The 22,087-nt window shown below is 32.2% G+C and overlaps 1 protein-coding gene across 22 annotated transcripts in view; it reads right to left on the bottom strand.

Annotated features, from left to right (window-relative positions):
• The window catches only part of RIMS1 (regulating synaptic membrane exocytosis 1), a 425,147-nt gene that overhangs the window by 139,776 nt on the left and 263,284 nt on the right, over positions 1 to 22,087 (bottom strand). For all 22 annotated transcript variants that reach the window (XM_053664034.1, XM_037147279.2, XM_037147299.2 and 19 more), the window contains 4 exons: positions 10,653 to 10,720; positions 9,981 to 10,091; positions 8,364 to 8,463; positions 4,400 to 4,523 (listed from right to left, as the gene is read on the bottom strand). In XM_053664034.1, the coding sequence (XP_053520009.1) occupies positions 4,400 to 4,523; positions 8,364 to 8,463; positions 9,981 to 10,091; positions 10,653 to 10,720 (403 nt within the window). The remainder of the gene's footprint in view (positions 1 to 4,399; positions 4,524 to 8,363; positions 8,464 to 9,980; positions 10,092 to 10,652; positions 10,721 to 22,087) is intronic.

The raw sequence follows: 22,087 nt of genomic DNA, 5'->3' as shown, positions 1-22,087 counted from the left end.
ATTAGCTAAACGACCCTGCCTGAGGCCACCGAAGCCACATTTCACCTCGGTGGTGTGAAAAATCCTTTGGGGGCTTTGCAGGTGTGGAAATGGACAGGAGTTACTATTAAGGCAATTACTAATGTACATGAATGTCAAACACCACACAAAAATAAAAACTGCAGTAAAAATAACTTTTTATATATTTAATAGCAAAACACTTTAACATGACAACAATTAAACTAATATTGTGGCTAAATTTACCACAATATTTTTACTACCAAAACAGCAAGTTTTGGAAATAAAAAATGTTAAAGGTAGTATTTTACTTTAATTCTAGAAAATCAAAATGACACATTTTCAAATCAGTAATATGCTTTACAAACACATCTGAAAGAGTTTACTGAATGAAAGGGATGAAAACATCTCTCATTAATAAAATAATATGATGAATATCATGGGCAAAGTTAATAAAATGAAAAGGATGAATTGCTTTAAAATTATAAATGATACAAGCTTGCAACAAAAAGCCAAAATACTTTATATATGTGAATATATAATTCATATACACATATATAACCCTATATAGAGATTCATATCTCTATACTTAAGTTAGCTAAATCGATGGCCATTTAGATATGATTAGAGAGTGACTTGTGAGAACACCCATTCCTGTCACACTCACAAATTACTCTGAGTAAATATTTAATATAACCTCCGCTTAATGCATTATCCACTGTGACCTTAGGACTCCTGGACCAGCTCAGGTTGAGAACTGTGCTGCACAGAACTACTTCACCTCTAGTACTCCCAAGATATTTTATTATCAGTGCAAGGACCTGATTAACAATATGCAAGTATTAACAGGACACATTAAAGCAGACTGGAGTAAGCTAATACCAACAGAATTATTAGAATATTACTTTAGAATTTCTAACCACTTACCTTATCTAACATCAGTTTGATTTTCTTTGCATTTTTGGGGGGTAGAAACAAAAACAGTTTCCCACATTTGATTATTTTCCTGCCTCTTATTTCACATTCTTTTATTTTTGTGCAAACTAATTCTCATAACCACCTACAATTTATACTTCTTACAACTGGCAATATGCCTTGCATTATGTATTTTATAAATATATTTTATATCTTTATAACTAATAATTTGTCTAAAACATTTTACATGGTCATTAAAAAACTAATTTGCAATACCTAAGATACAAAACCCAACAATTTATCTTCTGCTATTTTCATTGGAACTTTATTAGACAAATAAAAGTAAACATTTAAAATCTAGAAAAAAAATGTTAAATAGTATAACTTCTTTGAAAATCAGCCTCAAAGTCAATTGTGAAAGTTAGAATATAGAACCCTTAAACCAGGTACAAAGTTTGGATTTTACGTGTTTATGAAAAAAAGAACTGTGAAAAAGGTGTAAAACTTTTTAATATAACTTTGAATCAAAATTTATTTAATGTTAATTGCTTCAGTAATATTTTCAGGCTTCAATTTCCACCTGACATTTACACAAATCTTCTTAATTAGTTCTACACACAACTGAGGTAGCAGAATAGTTCTAATAACAATTATAAGCATAAAGTTTAAGAACATTGTATTTGGAATGTTGGCAAAAAATGCTAATATTTCAAGATGAAATATTTCAAGGTGTCATTTAGACCATAGGTTTTTGTTTTCTTTTTAATTTTTTTAAAATTCGCCCTGGCTGGCGTAGCTCAGTGGATTGAGCGTGGGCCTGCGAACCAGAGTATCGCGGTTCGATTCCCAGTCAGGGCATATGCCTGGGTTGCAGGCCAGTTCCCGGCAGGGGATGCATGAGAGGCAACCACACATTGATGTTTCTCTCCCACTCTTTCTCCTTCCCTTCCCCTCTCTCGAAAAATAAATAAAGAAAATATTTAAAATTTTATTTATTTATTTATTTTTAGAGAGAGGGGAAGGGAAAGAGGAGGAGAGGGAGTAAAACATCAATGTGTGCCTGCCTCTCATGCCCCCTACTGGGAACCTGGCCTGCAATCCAGGCATGTGCCCTGACTGGGAATCAAACCAGTGACACTTTGGTTCACATGTCTATGTTCAATCCACTGAGCTACACCAGACAGGGCTTATTTTCTTTTTTTAATTAGCATTTTACATCTCTCTTTTTTAAACCTTATTTTCAGTTACATTAGACATGCAATATTATATTAGTTTCTGGTATACAACATAGTGATTAAACATTTATATACCTTGGGAAGTGATCAACCTGGTAGGTCTAGCACTCATGACACCACATAGTTATCACAATATTATTGACTATATTCCCTACTTTACATCCCTATGACTATTTTTATGTCTGGCAATCTGTGTTTCTTAATTCCTTTCACCTTCTTCATCCATCCCTCCAATTTCCCTCCCAGCTAGCAACTATTAATTTGTTCTCTGTATCAGTTTATTTTTTTTTGTTTATTTTGTTCTTTAGATTCCACATGTAAGTGAAATCACACGGTATTTGTCTTTCTCTGTCTGACGTATTTTACTTAGGATAATACCCTCTAGGTCCATCCATGTGGTCACGAATGGTAAGATTTCTTTCTTTTTAATGGCTGAGTGAAACTCCACTGTACACATATACCACGTCTCCTTTGTTGATTGTCTGTAGAAGGATGCCCGGGCTGCTTCCATATCTTGGCTATTGTAAATATACTGCAGTGAACTCAGAGGTGCATATATCTTTTCAAAATAGTGTTTTGAATTTCTTCAGTGAAATGCTCTGAAGTAGAATTTCTGGGTCATAAGGCTGTTGTATTTTTAATTTTTAAGGAACCTCCACACTGTTTTCCATAGTGGATCTACCATATCGATCAATGTGCATGTAAGTTATACTTGAAATCGTTCTAGGAATCACTATGCCACAAAACTGTGAATATTTCCTTTCCACTTTAAATTATAGAACTACATTAAACATAGTTATTAAATATAGCTATAACTATTCTTCTGGGGTTCTAATAATTTCTCCAATAACTAGAAAATTGATACCAGATATAATTTCATTTACATATTACCTTTGTATCCCATATTCTTTTAAATTTCATAATCCATGACATCTTAGGGTTGGGCTAGGTAGATTATTACTTTTGAAATTATTTTCATACAAAAGTAAAAACAGTAAAAATGTTATTCCAGTCCACTTTAATTGCCTGTTAGTTTTTTAAAGTCACTAAGAATCAATGATATGGTAGTTGATTAGTCTGAAAGCACTATATATTTGAAAGTATTTGGCAATGTGCACAATGCTTGATTTAAACTTTTAATTTTTGTACTTTGATTCATTTTCCAATTACTTACCTCTTTTCCAGCCTTATATTTACCTCAGCACTAGAACACATATTACGTAAAACTAGCATAAATTATAGTGGTGCTATTTTTTAAAACTCTGCATGGAAATGCACAATACTTTTGCAAGTGTTTACTCTTAATAATCACCACTTAAAATTGGTTATGAGCTTGCCTTTATTTTAGAGTTTTATATATTAATATTAGTTTTTGAATCTTTTCAATCTTTTGAGAATTAGAATAATTGTATTTCCTTGTGTGTTTTGCATTGACATAATCATAAGGACAACAAGAATTTAAGGTCAGTACTTGTTCAACACAAAAAATCTTTAATTAATGGTTCTGTAATAGTTTAGAGAATGGGAAAAAAGTCTAAAATATATTCCAACATTACACTAATTATAATGAGATAAATATGCCTTCCAAAAATTTAGACTGGCAAAATGAATATTCTGGACTTTGTGGGTTTGTCAGGAAAAGCTAACAATATGGCAAATTCTACACACAGATATAGAAAATAAGCTTTGGCTGTAGATAATTAAATTATGCCAAAAGTAGTAATTTTAAAAATATATTAATTGTTATGACCAATTAAAATATTAAAAATTTTACACTTGCTTGGTTTTTAAATAAATGTTGGAACTACCTATGGGTAAAATGTAGAAAAAAAATTCTATCCTCAGAATAGGAAGTTCACATAGACATATGTAATCATTATTATTTTAAATATCACAAGAAGATGAGTTTGTTAGTGACTTCCTTTAAGGAAATATTACTCATTAAGTAAGAATTACTAAAAATAAATCATTCTACCATTAAAAATTTTTACTTTATATTTTATTTCTAAAAATGCATATCAATACTTTTGATATTACAATTGTTAAATTGTGGAGCTTCTAAAATGTAGTGATAAAAACTGTGTATTCAGGTTTTAATAATTAAGAAATTTTAAAAATTTAAGATGTATGCCCATCATTGAAGAAAAACTCTCTATGTTCACATGTACTGTATGCATGTATAAAGTTCTTTTTAAAACCCTGCTAATACATGTAATTTACTAAACTTAAGAAGTAAGTTTTTTTAGCCTTACCCAATAGGCCTTGAAACAATAATTTCAACTTGAGGTTCTGATTTTGATTCTAAAATAATGTTGTAAACTTCTTCATTTGTAGCTCCCGGCAGGGGTTTACCATTCCATTCTAGAACTTCATCCCCTTGAATTTAAAAAAAAGGGTATTTTTTTACCTTATATATTCTGTGTATTTTTCTTATCTTTTTTCTTTTTTACAAAGAAATGCAAAACATATACAAATAGTTTAATTGTCTAGGTTCTGCTCTAAAAAGAATATTGATTGCCATATCATGTCAGCTAAATGGTTCTTCTAAACACTTCTTTTCTTTCCTTTTTTTCTTTTTCTTTTCCCCAATGAATCCTACTTATCACTGAAAACAGTACAATACAAAACTCCCTTTATCTTTTGAAATATACCAGAAATAACACAAAAATAATCTCATGCTATGGAATGGAATTAGCACAGCTTATTTGGAAACATTAAAAAATAATAATTAGCAGCATGCCCTCCATATAATAAATGTAGGTGTCTCTAAATGTGAAAGATTCTTTTTAAGCTCTGCATAAATCCTGCTTTATTTTTGGTAGAAATTGCAATTAACATTTATTAGCATGAATTTTCCAATTATAAGTCATGCTTCATTGTCTTCACCAGATGCACAACAGAATAAAAATGCATGAAAGGACTTGAATTCATACCCACAGGGTAACGCAGGTAGCTATGGCAAAGTTACAAAGCAAGCAGATGCAAAACTGTTGCATGACAGTTAACCCACTTCCAGATGTTCATAACACACACATTCTATAGATAATGTATACTGTGAACATTAAGAAGTTAGAAAATAATTTAAAATAATAAAAAATTGATCCTCATTAGTTTGTTAAATATTCTAAGATCAGTCAAGGAGAGCACATGATATCATGTTACAATACATGGGCTAACAACTTGTTATTTTTAACTAGAATTTTCACCATAGATCATTTGAGAAATACTATTGATTTTCATAAATATTTAGTGTAGTTTTAGGCTCCAGGTGGTTCTCTGTCCAGTACCTTTCAATACACAATGGCAGGCTCATCCAAACAACCCCAGTCTCAGTACGTTGAGACCGCTTACTTTGTTGTTTGCAGTGTCTATAACATTTTAGTAGCTAAGCAAATATTTTTTGAACTAATGAGACAATCTCATCCTAACCATAAACATGGAATCTTTTAGCTTTTGGCTACCTTCTTTAAAATAGAAAATTGTGTTTTGATAGGACTGTTTTAAAGTAATTTTTTCACCCAAATGTTTGCTTACTTAAAATTAAAAATAAATATATGCAAAGCACATGATAGTGCTTTGGTTTGGTAAAAGAATATGGTTATTACCAACAGTTGAATGACTTCTAAAAGTGTGACCTAAGATGTTTCCTGGCCATGTCTATCAAGTAGGCAATAAATATACTTCATTATAAAAAGAGAAATAAAATAATTATAAATTTAAAATATATTAGGAGACTTCTAAATTTTTTTGCCTAAAACAAATAAAATTTACATCATGTGAATGTATATATGCATATGTGTATATGTGTATGAAAAATGCTTTCTGAAATGATACTTACCCTGATATTTTCTATTATGTTTATTTTACTTTTTTAAAATGATGAATGCAAACACTGAATTAACTACCCAGTAATGCACTGCAATCAACATTGTGCAAAAACACTGCATTATAAAATTCTCTTCTTTATAGACAGCAACCTGAAAGCAACTTTTAATATCAAATTAACTTAATACATGTATTTATGCATTTATAAATCATTACATCCTAAACCAGAAGGTAGTCTCTTTAACAATATTTATTTATATATGAATATTCTCTTTAGGCAGGGATGTAGAATATGATGATACAAAGATAAAAAAGAGACTTTACCATTCCTTAAATTTGGTGTGGGACTGATATAGAAATGAATACTTCTAATAAAATGATAGGAGTTCATCTGAGGGACAAAAGTAGAACCAGGTAGTGCCAAGGAAATAGTAAGTAGTTATTGCTACAGATGAGATATCAGGACACACTTCAGAATTAAGGCAACTTTGGATAAGTTTTAAAGGATGGAGAGGATTTCAACACGCAGAGCACAAGAGTAGAAAAGAAAACAGGTAGACTAGAGGCGCTGACCAGGTCTTCGAGGCAGAAAGAGATTTCCAGGGACCTACAGATAGACTGCCATGGCTGGAGGCTAAAGTGAATGGTAATGGAAGTGGCTGGAATTGTTAGTAGAGAGCAAAGCGACAGAGCTTTGACCTGAGCAGATCATAGGTGGGAGAACCCAAGGAGTCTTAACAAGAACAGTGTGTGTCCATTCTGGGTTTGGATGATTCTATCAAGTAACAGTACAGTGCACGGACTTACGAGGGGTGTCTGCAGTGGAGAGAACTATGTCCAGATTAAAGCAAGATTACAAATGCTGAACAAAAGTCATACTAATAAAAACCACAGCACTGTCATTTTCTAGACAAATAATATTTATATACAGACAGAAGAAAAGTAGTTCTTAAATTATAGCGTAAATCCAACAGAATATATAACCTAATTTATAAAAATATATTTTTCAAATGCATCTATCACTTAAAGTGAGTTTTATAGTTATTAAAGTTGAGCTTTTAACATTTTAGATTTAGTTTCTCAGGCTCTGGGCACATAAGGGTATTAAAAAATGAAAAATTTAAAAAACTGTCACTGACTTTCTTAAGTAATCTAATAAAACACAAAGGCAAAATCAAAAGCTATTATGTTTATTATCTGATCTGAAAATTCAGATTTGTGCAATGTTATCTTACACTGGAATAGTCAACAAGAAATTCTTATACTTTTTAAGGCTTATTTTTGAGCCATCAAATAAGCAAAGCCTCAGTTTACTGACAGTCACTCCTGACTGAGGTAGTTATGGAATGATAACTAGTCTGTGATAAGAAGTGATAGTGTGCTGTACCTCTGCGCACCTTCAAAGCTACGCATGTAGCAGATAAAATAAATAACCCCAATGTGAACTTTCTCTCTGCACAACATCTGCACAGCATGTTCCTATCAAAGAAAAAACCTAAATGATGTTGAACTGACATCCTGGTAATCAATTACATCAGAAATGTCTTTAACAGTCATAGAGTATTTTTCTAAAGGTCGCAACAATTAAAATCTTAAGGTATAAAAACTAAAAACAGCCTAGAAATGTTCTTTTATTCATTTGTAGCTTCCATCTGGGGTTAACTATGCTATTCTAGAATTTCATCCCCTTTAATTAAAAAAAAGGCATTTTTTCACCCTATATATTCTGTTTATTTTTTTTTACCTTTTCTCATTTTTAAAAATAAATGCAAAACAGATGCAAATAGTTTAACTGCCTACACACTTCCCTCAAAAAAATTTATTGCCATAATAAATTATGTTTTTCTTTTGTGTCATGTTACAGAGCAACCTGTTTCCAAATACCAAGAAATAGGTCATGAATATAATATATGGCATATTTAAACTGACAAGTATTTTATTACATAATCTGTAAAAGAGATGTGCTTGGGATTATATTTTATTAAAAACATTGCTACTGAATAAGTGTTTTGGGACCACTATGAAATACTGCAATAATTATTACTATAGCGGAAATATAAACTAAGAAATAGTGATTTTTTTTTCATAAGACTAACTTATCTATATTTTTGTAGCAACATTATGAAGACACCTATAAAAATTAGTAATCCTTCAGCATTTTCATTTACTTATTTTTACATGAATAAAAAGGATTCCTATACTTACTCTCTCCAAACTGTTAGTGATGTATAGTTACCTATTATAATAAGCATCAACATCAAGAAAAAAACTTTTTTCATGCATTAAAATTAGTTACTTACTTAACTGACTTATATATAACTTACCCATAATTGAAAACCACCAACTCATGCACAGAGTACACATCGTTCAAATGTTACAAAAGAACTTTACCTGCTCTTAAATGTCCAACTACATCTGCAAGGCTACCCTTCTTTACTTTGGTGATGAAGGCACCAAGGCGTCCTAAGTCAGTCATTTTTCCTCCAACAACCTGGATAATCATAAATTTATAAGTGCCCAAGACTGAAACATAAGTTCACTGGTTTAAGGAATTAATCACAGTCTTTTAAGATGCATTTAGAACTGAATGTGGGGACGTTAATGAAGTGAAATACATTTTTGATGAAAGGAGCTGGCAGTATAGTTTTGAAAAGAAAATGACATCTGATATTTAAGATGACCTTGTACCCTAAGGAAGCTTATGGACTGATTACTAATACCGACCTAACAATACCAAGACACCATGAATAATGCATAACCTTAGAAGACAAATGCTGGATCTTCCTTACTTACCATCAAACAGTAAGTGTTTGACACCAGTTACATTAGGGTTCATTTTCTTTTATCCTCTCAATTCATGGCCACCATTTGAATTTGTATTTCTAAATGCAAATAATGCCCCACTGTCACATTAGATCTTGATCTCTTGTATGTTTTTAGTGGAATGTAGGTCTAAGACATAAAGACTAGGAATTCAAACCAGCAACAGGCCACTCTGGGGAAGCAATGTACCGTGGTCAAAGAGTAACAGCCTAAGTTCATCTCTGCCACGGACCATCTGAATGAGCTCCTCATCTGACACATACATGTGCTCCAATCTAACTCTCAAAGTCCGAGTTATATTACTGACTATTTAACACTCTCACCTGGCTTTTCCACAATAACTAAAATTGAAAACATCTAAAAGTTTCTAAGTTTAACTTCTTCCAAAGCAGGGGTTACACATGTATAATTATAGAGTCAGAGGAATATGCTCAAAGGTTGAGACTGATTCACAATCTTAGGGATGTACCCACTAGTGCAGGTCATCAGAATTATCACACAGCAAGAGAAATTAATGGCAATAATAAACAACTTGATGCTATTAAGTACATTAACTTAATAATTTAGTAGATTTATAGTCAATGGTTTGAAAGGGCTTAAACTATCACACAAATGTAATACCATCTCTTGGTAGGTAATTTCAAATCCACATCTTTGAATGTTTCTCTACACTTGAAAAGCAAATAAAAGCATGTGATTTAACACATATGCATACACAATAAAACAAAAAATATATTTTCCTGCAATAAAATACAATCTCTTATAATTTATTATTTTTATTATATCTGTTAAGTCAATTAATATTTTTAAAAGGTACATTTTACTCTTTGGGTATTACCACAAACTCTGCTGCACTTAAAAATACCTTTAATGATGCTTCATGTTGCTTGTTAAGATATAATAACATTATCTATCATTACTATCATTCATTAAAACCTTTTTGATTAAAAAATCATCCCTGAACTTTATATTCAGAGAAATATTCTTTAGTTTTCCTATATCTGATTACAGTTTCCTAACATAATAGTATGTCATATGAATAAAGTATTTTAAAACATTAACCTAGATAAAATATTAAATCTGCCTCGGGTGGAGAATATGTAAAAATCATTGTCAGGAACTTTGTTGAATCCGGTCCGTACTGTAATCCGCCCTTGCAGAAACAATTGAAAACAGCATACTCACTTTGAGACCTAGCAGTGCACCTGACTCTTTGGGCATGGTTGTTCTCTTGTTAAGGATAACGCGTCCAATTAACCGGTCCCCCTCTTTAGACGGCTGCCACGTCACAGGATGCTATTAAAATACGAATAAAGTTGAAGAAAAGTTGTTTCTTTCCTCTGGGCACATAATTATAGGTTGTCACATGATGCGATTTCCTCAGTTAAAAGACATTGTAGAGGGAATTCTTGATTCTGATGGGCTCTATACTTAGATTATAACAATTTTCATTTGCAGCTGTATTTTATTTACAGTAGAAACTAAAGCTAAAAAGTTCTAAAAGTAGTCAGCAACTAAGTACATCTCTAAAAATAGTTCTGAAATATAATTAATTGAAATTTTAAAATATATCTGCTTATATAAAAAACCAATTCTGTATTTTGAGTTGTTAATGTTGATATCACTAACCAAACAATATCTAATTTCTATTTAGCCATTATTTAATAATGGCTTTTTATTTAAAATTTGTTATAATTATTCAGTTAACTCTTTTATTCAAAACTGTTCTGCCTTAAATGAAATCAGTATTTGCTCTCATATTATAATGAAGCAGAATAAGATGACTGTGTAACACATATCAGAGAAAGGACACACATGAACCCTAAATTCCAAAATCTCTCTTTCCAGAAAGCTTACCGAACTAATTGGTGACGTTTCCCGGCTATGCCACGTGGCAGGATCCAACCAGTAATAATCCAAATCACCTGCACAACAGAAAAAAAATCAAAAGTATAATTAATGTTTTAAAGTAGAGAATGCTTTAATCATTGCAGGTGTGACTTCTTCAATCTATAAAGGATTCTGAATCTCATAGTCTTGAGCGTGCACGCACCAGAATGGCACACACCTGCACTGCCAAGGCTACAATCTGAATTCTTGGAGTGGATGAATGTTACAAATGTGCTTCACACTATGGGTGAGCTCCCTCCGACTGCCACCATCAGGCCAGAAACACACACAGAAAGTGTGACTACCCTGCCGGGCATGGCCTGCCATCTTCATGATATGGCTAACGTGTTATTCACTAAACTGAGGTAAGTATTAAAGTTTAGTGTCTCCCCTTCTACTCTTCTGAACGATATCATATCTTTCAAAATTATTCCCTGGCCTCTATCCTCTTCTCTCCTTACCTGAAAAACAGGACAAATACTTTCAGGACACAGTAATGAGTAATTAAATATCACAAACAGCTTTTAGCAAAAGGGTACATACAAATGACAGAGTATTCAATTTTTACTAAAGCCATAAAAAAGACTCTTAAAATGTTAAGTTTGTAAACATGAACTTATGAACCTTTACTTTTCATTTTTTGGCTTAAAAACATAACACTAAAGAAAACACCTGAGAAAAAATAAAAAATGGAAAGCATTGCCATTATTTGCAGAGAAAGAAAGGACAGAGGGGGTAACCCCTATGAGAAAAATGACCTTTTGCATTTTAAATATCAAATCAAGTCAATTAAAATTTTTCTCCCTGTGGATTTTGAGAGAAAAATACTGAGAGAGTGAGTAAAGCATGCCAGCCAGCAAGGAGCTGTCTAGATGACTCCTGGGGAAATGCGTTTGGCTGACATCTGGGAAAACTTCTTGTGAAGTGACAAGCGTGGCAGACATAGGCACTATAAGAGAAAAGTAACGGAAAATAAATGTTTCAAGTATGCAGGCACGAAAATCCATACACTTCTATTTCTTAGTGGCCAGTCCCTTTCTCTTTATATAATATATTTATAAGGTTGATGGACAATGTTATACATACTACAATGAACAAAAATGCTCTTCAAATATGTCAGTAGATAAAAGGAATTTCTTCTATAAAGGAGTGAGCATTTAAAAATGCTTAGCAGAAACTGTATTGTTACAATTTATTCCACATGGAGTCAATATCCTCCTCAATATCATACAATTTAAAATGCATACACAACTTGGTGTTAATAATTATAGATTTTTAATCTTCTATTGTACCATCCTGATTAATAAAATATAAGAAAATTTATAAAAGGAAAGTTTTTTCTCTTTTGTTTTTATTGTTTTTAAAGTTCATATGCTTATTTTTAAAGCTGCAATGTCTTTAATATCATGATACTAAACCTTTAAAGAAAAAAGAATTTATGATGGTAAAATTAAAATTGGCCACAAATATCATTCAAAAGATTATTCATTTTATAGTTTTCTCCCTAAAATTTCATAGTAATAAGGTCCGATGACTTGCAATGAGCTGCTTCATTCTGAAACGCTGTAATAAAAACAAAACCACCAAGTTAAAATTAGTAATTAATTTGAGAGCTGCTCTGAGAAGTGTTTGAGATTTAAAAATATGATGACAATCATCCTATTTAAAAACTTCAGGGAAACAATTTGTTCTGCACTTCAACAACCTGACTTAGATCTTTTTTTTTTAATTAAATTTATTTATTTTTTTGAATTGATTATGCTGTTACAGTTGTTCTATTCCCCCCTCCAATCCCCTCCACCCTGCCCCCCCCAATCCCACCATTACCCCCCTTTAGTTTATGTCCATGTGTCTCAAGTCCTTTAGGTTCTATATTTCCCAAACTATTCTCGCCCCCCCTCATCTATTTTCTATCTACTGTCTATGCTACTTGTTTTCTGTACCTTCTCCCCCCATCTCCTCCTCCCACTCCCCTGTTGCTAACCCTCCTTGAGATCTTCATTTCTATGTTTCCACTCCTGCTCTAGCTGTCCTTTTAGTTTGCTTTCGTTTTAGGTGTGGTTGTTAATAACTGTGAGTTTGTTGTCCTTTCACTGTTCATGTTTCTTTAACTTCTTTTTCTTAGATAAGTCCCTTTAACATTTCATATAATAAGGGCTTGGTGATGATGAACTCCTTGAATTTAGTTGTCCCTAAACTTGGTTGTGTGAGGAGGCAGGCACATCCAGCTAAACCTCCATCTTGGCGGAAGTCTCCTGACTTAGATCTTAAAACCTGTGCACCGCGGGTCCCTCTCTGGCCTGCGGCCCCACCCTGCCTGCCACTCAGTTGTCCTACAGAAATCCAGGGAAACAGGTTTCGTGAATGTTTGCTTATATAGAGAAAGAACCAAAAAGTGCTTCTGGTAAATTTTGGTGATGATACTGAGCCTGCTTTATGATGAAACACTGCTTTCAAGTAATGTATAATCTATAAGCTTTGTAAGATAATGATCTTAAATGGATAGTCTAATTTAATTGGTTTGAGATAGGGCAGATACAGTTTTCCGGGTGACTTCCCTATTCAGCCAGCAATACCTCCTTCCTTTCCCTGGCAGTGGTAATGTAGATGCTAGAGATTTTGCAGCTTGAAAATATTCTCCCCCCAATTCTGGGCATATACAGAATTGTAGATATCTATTAAAATTGCTAATCAGTATAGAAATGCATTCAATATTTTAACATACAATAATATTTTATATATTTTATTATACAGTTACACTTCACATTCTGAAAAGATTCTAAGTTTTCTATCATTAATTTTCATTATCACACATTGAAATATAAAATTTTTGTTTAAAGACAAAAAATAGCCCTGACTGGTGAACTGAGTGCTGTCCTGAAAACCAAAAGGTCATCGTTTTGATTCCCAGTCAGGGCATGTGTCCGGGTTGTGGGCCAGGTCCCTGCTGGGGGTGTGAGAGGCAACCACACATTGATGTTTCTCTCTCTTTTTCCCTCTCTTCCCTTGTCTCTAAAAGAAATAAAATCTTTTAAAAATAAATAAATAAATTTTGAAATCTAAACTTCAGTTTTAAACTATATTTGTTTCTTCTTTCCATGTAATTACTAAATTTTAAAGATATTATTTACTTAAGTACTCTAATTTGTCTTTATAAGTCACATCTCTATTATTAATGGGATAAGCAACACTAATAAAACTTCCTCCTAAAATATTCAGACTCTATTATTTCATTACCGTAAAACATTTCCTTTGATTATTTTTCTAATACTCGATTAAAGATACTGATTTCAAATAGCATGACTATAAAATAATAAATTCAGGGTATTTGCTTAGAGAATTAATAAAAAGCATTTTGATTCTAATGTTAAGTATAACTATAAAGGAGTAAATTTACTATTATTATGAACTTAGAGCCAGGGACTATTTAAGTCTACTGAAAGGGCTCAAGTTCGTAAATAATCTAGTTCAATGAAGTGTTATAGTTTTAAGCATTATTCTTTGTGAAGACTTTAAAAATAGACTTTTATCCAATACCTTGTTAAATAATATAAAAGCACCCAACTTTCATTTCACAAATAAAAGCAGGTTAAGTGACAAGGAGCCTTCTGTAAGGAGCATGAGCCATTCCTGAACTCAGGTCACTCTGACTAGAGTGTGTAACTGCAAAAACATGCATCTCCATGATTTCAAATTTCAGGTCTTATGATGTCGAATGTCAAGCACAATGGATTCCAATGAGACCGAAGCAACTGAACAAAATACAGTCTCAATAACATAGACCTATGACTAAGTGTATATGAATACATGACATCTGTAAGGAGGAAACCATAACTAATCTCATATAGTACATATGCATTTAACAATTTTCATAAGAGTTACATTTAACCAAGTAGAATGTTCATCTAGTGTTCAGGTAGAAAAAAAGATTATTGACTCTGAAGCCTTGCAGAATTAGACAATAGAAATTCTTCTGTATCCCCAGTAGAAATACACAACATATTTTTAAAAATCATTCTAATGAATGGTGATTAAAGATGGGACTCAAAATGACTACAAAATTCAGTCATGGTAACTCTCCACAGTTCCAAATACATATCAAAATTGTACTACTTGTCATCTCAAAAAATATATAAGTTGTTCTTCTATATAATGCAAATTGTTGACATTCAAAAAATTTATAAAATTCATAGACAAAAAAATCAGCAGAATCATCCTTCTCAGAGATTTTCTCTACATCTTAAAATATATTTCTTTTTGTTTGTGTTCCACAGCAGAATGTGTTGACACTAAATAAAATTAAATAAATACTGATCTACTTTATTATAGCAAATTAAAATACTGAGCAAAATACATATTTATTAAATATTTTATACAGTGCATATACAAAAACCACTCAATTCTAAGAATGGGTTTTTCAAAGTCCTAGGAGGCCTAATTTCATCTAAATTAAATTAGCAGTCAGGGGTAAGAAACAATATTATTTAATAGGACTTGCTTTCTAGGCAATGAAACAAAATAGGAAGATATACTTGTTAAATTTAATTACTAATCACATAATCTGTGAAACTGTAAAAGCTCCAAATAAATAATACTATGTATACTGATGCAAAATCACAAATTACTATCAGTCTAAGTTCCTAGTATTGTGAAAATATTGGTCCTCAAACACTTTTTGATGACTTCATTCAAAATCCACAACAATGTCAACTCCATAATTTGATGATAAATGCTCCATAAATAAATAATCCAGACTTGTGCCCCCTGGATGCAAGGCCTGGGGCAAGGCTAGAGGCATCTCCAAACCATTGGTCTGCAGCACAACCTCTTCAATAATTCTAAGGAACTAAAAATCCAATTCAGGGTTTGGGCCCAGGACACACACATGCATAGTGTCACTCTTTGGAAGAATATTACATTATCTCCAGTCTTTAGGGATTCATTAGAGTGGTGGTTCTCTAAATGCACATTAGAAATTTCACTTTTGAAATTCTCCTTTGTTCACAATGTGGTATGTTTCTATCATAGAACCAACAATATTGCGCATGCTCTCTCTCTCTCTGCAGCAACTATTACTTACTAAAGTAAGGAGGTGTCAAAGATGTTTGTATTCAGAAACTACTTATGCTCAACAGAACTGACAGGATTGAACCACTTCTAGAGAGAGATTAAATATTTGCTGGAGGGCCTGGAATGCTATTGCTGTGTATGATAATTTGGGGGTACAGAAAAGATGGCTAACTAACTTATCTACAAATGAATTTCATTACCACTTAGTAGAGGCAGTACTTTTATGTTTACATGTAGTGTTTGGTGAAGCTGAGAATTAGTTTTTGGAATGCCACCCCTACCACCACAGAATTCTACAAAGCAGTTCTATGGAACTCAGAATGAACTTTCTGTCTGAGCTCTGGGATCAATAATTAAGATAGGGCTTCAACTTTAGGAGATAATAACTTCTACAGTGTTCCACTGTTATTTCCAGAGTAGGATGAGTAACAGTTATAAAATTGTTTTTTCAACTATATAAAGCATGATGGAAATGCAAGTTGTCATTTGAGTATAAAAATATATATTAAAATCTATTTCCAATAACAATACTGATAAGCATTTCTGTCAATTTTAATGCCAGCTGAAAAGTATGTAAAGATACTTTTTTCTGCCCCACAGATTACTTATTTGAAACCTTGAATAATCAGGGAATCATAATGTATTTTAATTTCTCCATTAACATTACTATATCTTATCTGATATTTATATTTTATGTTTTTTTAAAAAAAAACATAAAAACCAGCTATTGTGTAAAAAAGAGCATTGCCTTAGAAGCTGGAGACTTGTAATGCACCTTTCTTACTAGGTGCGTTACGTTGATAATAGCCTTTCATTACTATAAACCCTAACCTCCTGTGTAAATGGGGACAATGCCACTTACTTGCAAGAGTTTTGTGAGGATTAAGTGAGATGTGCCAGGCTTGTAACTACAAAAAATCTTTAGAAATTGATTTTCTTATATAATACATAATTGAGAATACAAATATAAAATCATGGTGTTAAAGATCCTATTTATAGTTGAGTAGCTATCATAACTTAGTTGAAATCAATAATCTGCAAAATATGTATGCTTTGAAATGGGCTTAGAAAAATCTTACAAACATTTTGTTTATGGGAAAAAGTAACATATATAGAAGTGATAATATAAATCTTCCTGTTGATTTCCACTATGTCAGTGGAAGCCCAAGGGGTTAAGAATACTATAGTGAAGCAATCTATACTAAAATAATCTATACATCAGATTAACTGTTAACCAAAAATATCTATCTGTGAAGTAATTAATTTGATAAGGTTGCACAATATATCCTAAATCTAGATCTAAGCACTCTGTCATTTCTTCTCTATATAATATTTTTGTAGGAGAGCAAAATACATATGGTGTATAAACTAAATCCTTCAGACTGAATGTCTCCAAATTATGAAACAAGTTGGCTATTTTATCCCTTTATATATTTTTCTGATGCCTCAGTATATTCCTGAAAATCTTTTCTTAAGACCAGCTTGTTTTATACCTTAAAAGTTATTTGGTATAGATATTACTTATGGAATACATTCTAATACTGATATTCTAATGGGTTATACACATCCTAACTTCCTCAGGTTTCCTTTTTTTTAGTTTGTATTCCTAACAAAAGAATCTAAATAATAACAAGACTGATGGTCATATAAGTTTTAATATGTAACAGGGTCACCCTGGATGATGGGTCTGTGGGAAAGCACAGAGCATTTTGTGACAAGGCTAAAACACATTGTAAAATAAAAAGCTATCTGACATGATAAACATTAGTTTTCAGTTTAATTTTTCCTGGTTCTGAAAATTTCATAATTTAGATTTTTGAGATAACATAAGGCTTTAGGGTTCAGAGGCATTCCGAAAACATCATGTCGTTCAATGTCCTCTTTATTCCTTACCTCTGCATTGACCTGACACTACAGGACTCAGAAGAGGCTGAGAAATGAAAGTTCCTGAGAGTTTTAAACAACAACGGAAACCAAACCACATGCACGCAGAACACACACATACCACTGTGCCTTAGAATAGTAAGATACGGGTGTTCAAGGTCTTCAGGAAATCTAGATCAGACTATACTTATCATCTGTACTAAATTACAATGCAATGTATCTGAAAAATAGTCTAAGGTGATTGACAGGGCAAAAAGATTTCCACAAATAATAATTTAGAGAGGAATAAATTTCATGTATAAATATGGTTTGAGGCCTAATGACTGAAAAATTTCTTCCCTAGGGTATAAATATAAAATAGTAAAGTGCCCTGAACAGCAAGTTGCAAAATTAACAGTCTTAGGGAAACTTGTCTTTTCTCTAACACAATGACTCTTCAGAAATATGAATTTGGGAAGTGCTGCACACAAGAGGGAAAAATTTTACTGCAACTTTCCAACTGACCAGGCTTCCACATTGACACTGAGTATTCCATTCACGTGGGAGAACAGGTTGTCACGTGCAAAGCCTCGGAATAGCCAGCCAGGAAACCCTGTGGAAAAAATTGGGGTTTATTTGTTTTCATTGACTGGGGACTGGATGTTAACCATAGGTTTAAAAAATTGTAGTGCTGGGCAAGTTCACAGCACATATTATAAGAAAGCACTCTAGATGTAAATATCTTTGATAAAGAAAAACGTTAGTTTTTATCTAGATCTCACACCCAGGCAATGCTAGCAAAATAATGATTTGCAATGATAATTCTAAATGTGAAATCAATTCCTACCCGCCTCTACATCCAAAGACTTAAAATAAAAAATATGGAGATCAATAAATGTAAATCATAATAATAATAGTCAAATGATGATAAAGATGAATTTATAGTTATACAGAACAAAATGGAAGTAATTATAAAGGATTGATACTGCTTATCCTTTTAAAAATATCATTAAGCTATAAAATAGTAGAAAACAAATTTATTCTAGCAAACCTTTTTGGTAATATAAGTAGATGTTTTAAAAAACAGAGCTCCATCAAGGCAAGTTACTGTAAATGTTGTCATTTTTCTTTCTTTTTTGTCTTGTTTTCTGTTTGTTTGTCTTTGTTTTAATTTTGGCTATGCAAACAAGTAATTTATAAACATATTAAAGAACTTTTTAAATTGGAAATTCCTTGATTGACAGTGAGAAAGCACTAGGCATAGACATTTGAAGATTTTATGCCTCAACATTGTTCTACAGAAAAATGCTAAGATATCTATATTCGTAAACCTCAAAAATAGAACCATAGGAAACTAGGTTGCAAAATACTGCAAGGTCACTCATCTAAACCTCTGCCGCAGTGCAAAAGAACTCAAGCTGTGTAGAGAAGCATGCCCCTTGAAATGTGCTCCAGCTCCATATGATGGAAGATTATTCAAAGAAGAGAAAACACAAAAGACAATGAAGGGGAAAAAGTAATATTCAAAAATGCAAATAGATAGCATATAAACTTTTACTACAAAGCAAACTAAGTTAAGGTTGGTGAAAGATTAACCAATTGACTAAAGAAAAGATTTCTCTTCCAGACGTCCTAAATATTTAAGGTTTAGATTAATCACAGTCTAAAATGGTCATTCTATTATAATAATTTAAAAATATCTTTATCTTAAATTTTCATAACAAAACCTATTACTTTAAATAATCAGGAAGTCTCACCGGCCTAGACTTTAAAAGAGTCTCAACATGTTTTCTTGGTTTGGCCACAGGTGCTCTCTTAAGAATGGGAGGGCCTTCTACTCAGAAGTGCAAGGCAAACCTAATGTGCATGCAGTATGTCTGGCTGATTAAATCAATGACTCCACAATTACCAGCTGTAGTGAATTACTCTCAAGTCACTTCAGAGTGTATATCCATTTGAATACAATGTACCTCAGTATTTTTGACATTTAAAATAAATTAAATATTTATTTTAATAAATTTAAAAACTTAAAGCAATACTATCTACACAGGTCTTTGTGAGGGATTGTAGTAAATGAATTAAGATATTAATCTAACTCTGAATTAATCCAGGCCATCAGACAACCATGCATCTGAATTTGCACTGTGTTTCCGTACAGACTTTCCCCGCACTGGTCCCACAGTTCCTTTTGCAAACTGCCCTTTGATGTAGCACTGTATGTATGCATCACAGTGCTGATGTTACTCATATAGGGATTGTGCAGCTGCTGACTAATTTCTCTGTGAAACTACACAGAAGAAACTTCCTTTCTGGTGTCAATATCAGGAAAAACCTGTGTGTACTTAATTGGTTTATTATTTTGTCGTGGAAGCTGTAAATTCTGTAACTGATGGAACTCTTCTCAAAGCTTGGGTGCTAGCATGTTTTTGGTCAAATCTGCAACCAAATTTTCTACCCTTACTCTTACTCACCAAACTTTTTAACCCATTTTTTATTTCAAATGGCTGTATTTCTACATTTCATAGTTAGTAAGCCTCTTTTGTAGATTTAAAGTGAGAATTAAAATTAAATATTTATACACAAAACATAATTATTATAATGACTTTCATTAAAATATAGATTTTTCCACTCATCAATCTTGAAATATCTTTGATACAACGGGAAGCAACTTGAAAATGCAATTGATGTATAGGTGTTAGGTTACTCATAGCTTAAATAGCAGAATTCAGTAAACAGCAAATTATCTTAGCCTATTTGTAAATCTTGCCAAAGAACGCAAGCGAAAAAGGGTTCTTATCTAGCAAAAATCATTGTCACAGATCTGAGCTCCTATACTTTATTCCGTCAAAAACCCACTAGGCTTCTACTCATGATTTCACAGTAGCAATCATACAAGTTTGTCTTTCATTCAGCCCCACAAAACCAGTGAAGACACACGTGACTGAACAGCAAAAGGGCTGGTATAGGTACGCACACTGACCGCAGTAAGGACCCACAAAGAAGAGCACAGGCGAGTGAAAAACCAAACAAATCAAACAAACTGGTTAGGGGTCTGTCTACCCTTAATGCCCGTGATACTGTGAGTAGCTTAGAACAACTACTAATAGGCAATATAATAACTGATGTTAAAACATAAACTTTTACGAAAGATAAACTTTTATGAAAGTAGGATGAAATCCCTTTTATAGACTACCTGACTAGAAGCAAACAAAAGAGAATGATGTAAAATTCTGATGAGAAAGGTTTTAATTAAAGTAATATAAATAAAATCAGTAACATCGAGCTGGCTGGCAAATGTTTAGCATATTGAAAAGCCGGCTATCCAGAAAGGGATTTGAAGCTAAGCTTTATAATTCAAAATTAAACCACTACTGAGCAATGCCACAAAAAACAGAAACAGGTAGTGAGTGTTCACCGAACACTGCTTCAGACTTACGGTGTATTAAAATTAAGGGTTCGATGTACGATAAATATTCTTATTTGTTCTCTTTGAATATTCTATTCCTCGATAGTTCATGAATGTAGTAATAAAAATGGGAAATAGAGGGTTAATTGTTCTTTGTATACTGTCTTATACACAGAGCCACTAAATCATCTCCTAAAAACACTTACCTAAAATTAATGTAAGAGTACACAAAGCAAAGTGAACAAAAATTATAATTTCTAGGTTAAGTGTTACATGTATTTATATGTAATCATTTCTGATTATGTAAGTGAATTAAATTGTGAAATTAACAGATATTTGGTGAAAAAACAAAAACAATATTGTTAGCATTGATATCTAAAATTTTATTGTTAGAATTGATATCTAATATTAAAACTAAATTTAAAATTATTCTTTGAACAATTTATGAAAATATTAAATTGAATGTTATTTCAATAATGTTGAAAATAATAATTTTCCTGTGTTCTTTAATGCAAATTTTATAAATCCTTAACAAACCTTTCTAAATAAGATATAAAGTGATATCACAAAGACAGTAAATATTGTTAAGTAATTTCTCCCAATAAATTTAACATTGACAGAATAATTCCAATGATCTTAACATTGTAAGATCATATACTATACATGATTTCCATAAACCAACCCACATTTTAATTAAAATGGCTTACTGACCACAGTAAGAATGATCTGGAGAAATGGATGGACCCACAAGAATTATCAAATTATAACGGTGATTATAATAGTTCCAATATTAAGAAAAAATTATAGTTTACCTTAACCTTTTCCAGAATATAAAGACATATATATTTTACTTAAAATCAAATTAGAGAATTATCTCCATATTTTTTTTCCTGCCTGGTTTTATTTATTTTTAAATTTTTTAATTTTTAAATTAAACATACTTTATTAATTATGCTATTACGGTTGTCCCATTTTCTCCTTTGCTCCCCACTGCCTGGCACCTCCATTCCCTCTAGCAATCCCTACCCTTAGTTCATGTTCATGGGTTGTACACATGAGTTGT

The sequence above is a fragment of the Artibeus jamaicensis genome, unplaced genomic scaffold (genome assembly GCF_021234435.1).
Source record: "Artibeus jamaicensis isolate MK-2021 breed Jamaican fruit bat unplaced genomic scaffold, CSHL_Jam_final contig_1127, whole genome shotgun sequence".
In the NCBI taxonomy this organism is placed as follows: Eukaryota; Metazoa; Chordata; class Mammalia; order Chiroptera; family Phyllostomidae; genus Artibeus; species Artibeus jamaicensis.
This window is presented reverse-complemented; position numbering and strand designations above follow the sequence as displayed.